General features: G+C 50.9%; 1 protein-coding gene across 1 annotated transcript; it reads right to left on the bottom strand.

Moving 5' to 3' along the window:
- Positions 1–1,619: 1,619 nt before the first annotated feature.
- On the bottom strand, positions 1,620–6,908 carry Orai3 (ORAI calcium release-activated calcium modulator 3). Its single transcript, XM_048331833.1, has 2 exons — positions 6,479–6,908; positions 1,620–2,783 (listed from the first exon to the last, which is right to left on the bottom strand). The coding sequence occupies exons 1-2, from the start codon at positions 6,704–6,706 to the stop codon at positions 2,133–2,135; spliced, it is 879 nt and encodes a 292-aa protein (XP_048187790.1). The 5' UTR covers positions 6,707–6,908; the 3' UTR covers positions 1,620–2,132.
- Positions 6,909–7,195: the final 287 nt, after the last annotated feature.

The raw sequence follows: 7,195 nt of genomic DNA, 5'->3' as shown, positions 1-7,195 counted from the left end.
GGTGCTCTGGTGTCTAGAGGAACTGCCCTCCACTGTATGCCTTGAACTACTGCATCTCCACAACATTCCCTCACTGTATGACCTTGAGCGTGCCAATGACCTCCTTGAATTTCTAAAAATGAGTGTAATTTTTGTCACACAAGACATATTGAAGATATCAGAACAGTGCAAGAGAAGTTTTGGAAGCCTGTTTGTTTTTTTTTTTAATTTTAAGTAATAAGGACAAAGATTTGTCCAGGGTCTCCTGCCACAAGAATAAAAGACAGAGGATTAGGGCTGTTTAAAATTACAGAGGAAATGAGGCTGAAAAAAAAATAAATCTACATGAAGGCAGAGGAGATGACATGAGGTTCCTTGAAGCTGAAAGGTACTGATTCCTGTTTTCAATCAGAAAGAGATTCTCCTGTGACAGGATGGTAATCCAAGCTCAGTCTCACTTACTTGTTCACTTGGTCAAGATCATCAGCTCTCCTAGGCTTCATCTTCCCTAGCTCTACAGTGGAAGAAAATAACACAGAATTGTCTCTTGAGGGTGTTTGGATGGTGAAATGAGACTGCCTATGAGACGCTCCTTAGGATACAGTGGTTACTCAAGAAAGAAAGTGAACTGAAATCCTGGTATGGAAAAAGACAGAGACTTTATAGAGATTCAAAAGTTCAAAAGCTTTAGACTTGGGGAGCTGGGAATGTGGCTTAGTGGTACAGTGCTTACTTAGCATGCATGAAGCCGTTGATTTGATTCCTTAGAAAAAGCCAGAAGTAGTGCTGTAGCTCAAGTGGTATAGTGTTAGCCTTGAGTAAAAGAAGCTCAGAGACAGTGCCCAGTTCCTGAGTTCAAGTCCCAGGACTGGCAAAAAAAAAGCTTTAGACTTGCAATAACTGTCTCCAGATCAATAAACTACTGGCCCTTGTTATACCTGGATGCTTCCCCTATCAGGCATACTTACCTCCACCTGGTTCTTGGGAATAAGTAACCTTACCCCAAAGGACTCCCCTCAACCCATTCACAGCCACAAGGATATCTGTGAAACACACTTTTATTATATAAAACAAGGTGGATCAAAAATTCAGTGTCAAGGGTTGGAGGCGTGGCTCCATTGGTAGAGTGCTAGCCAATGAGTGAAAACTTTAGGTACCGAATTCAAGTCCCATCTCAGACCCCTCAAAAAAAAAAAAAAAGGAAAAATTCAGTGTCCAAAGAACTGTGCACTTTCAGAACAGAAGACTGACCTTCTCCCTTAAAACTTCCTCCTTCAACCCTTCCTGAAGACCCTCCCCCCCCCCCCCCACCGCAACACTCAAGGGAGAAGGACCAGATCCCGAGGGATGGACTTAAATCTCCCAAAGCAGGATGCCTCCTTTATGGAAAGAAGCTATCCCAATACTTATTGTAGACACACCCAAAGAAGATAAAGCAAGAACGTGGAGCATATCAAAATGCCAACTGTGCCAGATAGCAGTGGCTCACACCTGCAAGCCTACCTACTCAGGAGGCTGAAAAATCTGAGGATCAAGGTTCAAAGGCAGCTGGGGCAGGAAAGTCCAGGAGACTCTAATCTCCAGTTAACCACTAAGAACCTAGGAGTGGAGCTGTGTCTCAAGTGGCAGAGCACCTATCTTGAGTGAAAAAGCTAAGGTACAGCATCCAGGCCCTGAGTTTAAGCCCTAGTACCAGCACCCCCCCCCAAAAAAAAAATCAACTGTAATACAGATATACAGATCCCACACAGATGGAGCAAGGGTTGACTGCCTAGTGGCAGCTGTGTGGGTATGTCACCTTCTGACCTAGCCATCCTAGAGAAGTAAGTCATTGAGGGTAGGTACCAAGGGTCTCACTAGGGCCACCTTCCTCTCCTCAGCTGCCCCCAGGATCCATGGACTGAGGATTCTACTTGCCCTCTTGTTCCTTCCAGCTAGACAAAACAGAGCTTACAAAACCCATGGGCTGACAGGAAACCATCCCTGGGAAGGTGAGATACCTCCCCCTCCCCCACGGCTGCAGTCATCCAGCCACCTGAGATGGGTCACACAAGGAGTGACTCCAGCCAGGGGCAGAGATGGTCTTTAGGCCCTAGAGCCCTTCCAGACCTTTGGGAGAGAGGCAGATCTCCCAGCAGAGGCTGACGCCAGGCTCACACAGCCTGCAGCTCCCCCTGCAGGCGACTCAGCTCCTCCAGCTCTTGTTTGTGCCGGTCTGTCTTGTGGGCCACCAAAGAACGGTAGAAATGCAGGGCAAAGGCCACAAACACAAGTCCTACTGGCACCATGATGGCTGTGGAAGCCATAGCTGCTTGCCAGCCCGGCCCGTGGGCCCCACCACCACACGTCTGCTGGGGTGAGCAGTTCTTAGGAGACTCAGTCCGTGAAGGGGCTATAGAGGCAGAGGCTGCTGGGAGGTTGGGAGATGGATTGAGGGAAGTGGTCACAGATGGCACCTGAGATGTCGGTACCATGGAAGCTGATGTGCCCAGGGGAGCCCCAATGGGCACAAACTTGACCCAGCCCACCAAGACAACTTCAGCCAGGAAGAGAAAAGTACCCAGGGCAGTGGAGAAGCCCCAGGCCAACTCCACATAGCGGTGGAGTCGCTGATGTGGTGACTGGTGGACAGAGTTGAGGTTGTGGATATTGCTCACGGCTTCAATGTGGGGCAGCAGACATGTGGAGACCATGAGTGCAAAAAGGTGCACAGCCACTAGTATAGTGGTACAGGCGCTAAAGGCCACCAGCAGGCCCGGTGGATATTCATGCTCACTCTCCAGCTGTACCTCCACCATGGCCACCTGTGGGCACAAAAAGGATGGATTGAGTGCTCATAATCCCCTTCACAGTAAGGAGGTGGTTTGCTTGCTAGAACACATCCCATCTATATATGTAGGATCCAGAACAGTGCCTGACAGAAGGAAGGATCTCAATTCTAGTTTGTTGGGGCGAGAGGGGTGGGGTCCTGGGGCTTGGGTGCTATCCCTGGCCTTTTTGCTCGAGGGTAGCACCTTGCCTAAAGTCCTCAATCTTAAAGGGCTTTGTCTTATGCTGGGGCAGCTAGTTATGTTTTTGAGTTTGACTTGATCATCTCATAGAAGTTAAATGGCACAAACTATGAATAGGGTTCACTCTCAGCTCTATAAGCTATGAAATTGTGTGTGTGTGTGTGTGTGTGTGCGCGCGCGCGCGCGCACGCCAATCATGGGGCTTGAAATCAGGGTCTGGGTGCTCCCTGAGCTCTTTTTGCTAGCACTGTGTCACTTTGAGCCACAGTGCCATTTTCATTTTTCTGTTGGTTAATTGGAAATAAGTCTCACAGACTTTCCTGCCAGAGCTAGCTTTGAATTGTGATTCTCAGATCACAGCCTCCTGAGTAGTTAGGCTTGCAGGCATGAGCCACTGTTGCCTGGCTCTTTCCTTCTTCCAAACATAGGATCTTGGTTGAGTTGCCCAGAATGGTTTCAAATTCATCATTTTCCTGCTTCAGCCCCCAGAATAGTTGGGATTTCAGGCATGTCCCACCATGTCCAGTCAGCTGTATAATTTTCACCAAGTGACTTAATTCTCTCTGTACCTCAGTTTCTTGTCTGGAGAATGGGGACTGATACTAGCACCTACCTGCTTCATTTGGGTTGTTGAAAAAGCAAAATAGCATTACCAACAACTCCAGCACATAGCAGAAACAAAGTTCAAGACCAGTGTCTGCAAACTGGTACACCATGAATCAAAGCCAGTTTGCAGGCATATTTTGGTTGGCTCACAGTGTGCTTAAAAAAAAAAAAAAACAACCAAGTAAGTTGCCTGTTTCTAAAACTCAAGAGAATTCATATAAATATCCCTGTTTCCAGATCTTCCTGAACACTTGGCAGATCTGATCACACTAGGCCCACATTCCACCATGGCAGCCATCAGTTCAGAGTTGAATCATAGCTTTTCCCTTGAGACAAGTCATGGGGTCTCTTGATCACATGTCCCTACACAGCCAACTTGGCATTCATCTCACACCTGTCTGGCTTTTGCAACCAAATGAACTAATGATTCTGTTTTAGGCATGCAAACTTGTGGACTTTAAAGATAAACTACTTAAAGTTTAAATTCTGCCACTTGTGGAATCTTGGTCTGTGTACGCACACATGCACATGTGCATGCACTCTAGAACTGGGGTTTGAACTCAGGGCCTGTCACTTTCCTTTGATTTGTATTTTTGCTCAAGGCTGATGCTGTACCACTTAGGCTGCGCCTCCCTTCTGGCTTTTGGAGAAGAGTCTCACAAGTTTTTCTGGCTCCAAACAGCTATCCTCAGATCTCAGCCTTCTGAGAAGCTAGGACTCCAGATGTGAGCCACCAGTGCCTGGCTTCAGACATCGTCTTAACAACCCTGACCCTTAATTTTGTCATCAGTAAGAATGGCTATGGTAGTGGTACCTCTTCACAGAATAATAGATAAATAATGCACATAAAAAGTCCTGAGCATGGGCTAGGGGTTTGGCTTAAGCAGTAGAGCTCCTGCCTGATGATCATAAACCCTGAGTTCGAACCTCAGCAACACGCACACAAACACACACACCTGATACATCTGACAGTTAAATACAATTTGCATAATGTTATTGTAACTTGAGCACCTGAATTTCAAAATCTGGATCTTTCCCCATTCTTGGTTGCTCTGGAGTTATGAGAAGGAAGGTTTAGGAAGGCAGCAGTGGAAGGAAGACCAGGTTGAGTATTTTGGGAAATTGGGCCATGGCTGATGCCAGCAGGTGAAGATCTGGGCCAGGTTTAGTTCTGGTTTCTCCCAGGGCCTGGCCTAGCCTTGCTCCCCTGTGCCGGGCTGGTGCCAGTCTTGCCTCTAGAAACTACACACATCCAGCCTCTTGATCCTGCAGAGAAGGCTCAGGCTCTTTAGCTGTCACCCCAGCAATCTGTACAGAAGATCCTGCAGCAGGAACAGGCTGGACCAAGAGGCTATTGCCTTCCTCAACCAGGTGCAGAGTGGTGGGCCCTCCCTTCCGGCTGTGGTCTGTGCAGATGAAGGAGAGTTGACTCCCTGTCTCCACATGTCCTTATCAGGGAGGATGGACTGCTCTGTGCATTCTCAACAACCCTCTCCCAAAATAGAACACCACAGGCCTAGGATAACCCTTATGGTTACAGACTTTTCCTGTCATTGTTCAAATACAGAGGATGTGTCACAAGCGTGGCAGGGACCAACCCAAGTCACCAAGTGCTGACCCCCACATTCCTACCTCTGAAAGTGCACCCATATAGGAACACTTTCCTAAAAAAAAAAACCTCTTGGGCCTGCTTCTTTCTTTGATGAAGTGGAGAAATGCTAAACTAACCATTTCACTCCAACACGCTCCTCCTGCTGAGCTCCTTGGGCAAAGCCTTAGTTTCTACACCTGCCCAATTAGCACATTAGGCCTCCCTTCGCATGCAAGTGTGGTCCTAACAAACCTGAACCTAGGATTTCTGATGTCAAGAATCACACCTGGGGGCTGGGGATACGGCCTAGTGGCAAGAGTGCCTGCCTCATATACATGAGGCCCTGGGTTCGATTCCCCAGCACCACATATACAGAAAATGGCCAGAAGTGGCGCTGTGGCTCAAGTGGCAGAGTGCTAGCCTTGAGCAAAAAAGAAGCCAGGGACAGTGCTCAGGCCCAGAGTCCAAGCCCCAGGACTGGCCAAAAAAAAAAGAATCACACCTGCTCCTCAAGCAGGAGCTTGGCAGGGTTGTAGAGGACACACCCTCATGATCTCAAAACTTCCCACTGGGTAATAGCAAGGGTGTGGAGGCCCGTCCAGGGCCATCCAGCTGACCACTAGCAGGGAGGAGCCAGGGCTTGGGTTTATTGCTTGAATCCGGGGACCTCCTACCATCCTACTCCAAAGCCACTGCTGAGCCCGCTAGCTGGTAACACCCACCCACACCTTCAGTGTATCAGCCTCCAAATCACTCATCAGCTTCCTCATCAGCTTCCTTCCTCAGCAGCTTCCTGGCCTGCATCATCTCAAAGTTCTCCTGGGTAGTTTGAGCACTTTGTGTCTGCCCAGGGGAGGGCCCTGTCCCTTGTTGGGAGGGACTCTCCTTCAGGTGAGTGACTCCTCCATGCAGTGTACTCTCCCAATCCCCTGGCTCTTTGAGCAGTCCTCCATACACCTCTGAGCTGCCTTCAAACCTCTCAGGAGTACTTAGCAACTAAGTGCTTCTATCAGGAACATGTTCCTTTCGCATCAGTTTGTCCCAGCATCTTATACTTATCCCCACTGATGTGTTTACCGGCTTCTTCCATGAGCCGGCCCTGGGTCCTGTTGATACCCTTTTCCCCCACTATAGGGGCCTCCTTCGGTTCCCTTGGTTCTTCTTCTTCCCTTTACCCCATTAGGAACGCATCCTCCCCTTTCCTCTGTCCCACCTTCCCTGAGGACCCATTTACTTCACCCCTGCCCCCGCGCGAGCTTCAACCCACCCGTGTGCCCTGTCCACCCCTCACCATGGCGAAGCCCGACAGAAGGGCAGACGTGCGGCTGGAGGCCTTGAGCTTGGCCCGGCTGAGGTAGAGGCGGCGCCAGCTGAGCGCCCGCAGCGAGTGCTGACTGGCCCCCATGAGGTCCAGGTAGCCGCGGTGCACGAACTCTCGGTACGTGGCGGAGCCTGCGGGGCTCTCCGCCTCGGGGTTCAGCGGGGCCTGCTCGCCCGCTTCCCCCTCGCCGCCCTTCATCTTGGGGGCCGCGGCGCCGGGCACCGCGTGCCGGGGGGTCACGGCGGGGCCGCGCCGGCGGGAAGCCTCATCACCCGCGGGGCCGGCGGGCGTGGGTGGCGGGCGCCCAGGAAGAAGTGGCCTGGCGGGGGAAGTGCCGGGACTGAGGGCCGAGCGGGATAGCGGAGGCCGAAACAGGAACTGGGGCAGAGGCGGGGCTGGGGCGGCCACATGATGGGGTGGAGTCGGGACAGAGCCCCCGCAGTCCCGGGCGAAGACGGAGATGCCAAGGGACCCCCAGCCACCCCCGCTCTTCCAAGTGTGCGGGCGCTGGAGACCACAGGCGACCCCCGGAGCTCAGCCTAGCACAGGGAATCTCGGTTCTCTCCACAGCACACCTGGGCATTTTCAGGTATCCAGTCTTCCATGTTCCTCCCACAGCAGTGAACGGGGGAGACGAACCCATCCTCCCTTAGGAACCGCCCAGATCCATCCAGAAAGACCCAGAAA

Source organism: Perognathus longimembris, chromosome 23 (genome assembly GCF_023159225.1).
Source record: "Perognathus longimembris pacificus isolate PPM17 chromosome 23, ASM2315922v1, whole genome shotgun sequence".
In the NCBI taxonomy this organism is placed as follows: domain Eukaryota; kingdom Metazoa; phylum Chordata; class Mammalia; order Rodentia; family Heteromyidae; genus Perognathus; species Perognathus longimembris.
The sequence above is the reverse complement of the archived record's forward strand: the minus strand, read 5'-3'. Positions and strand labels throughout refer to the sequence as shown.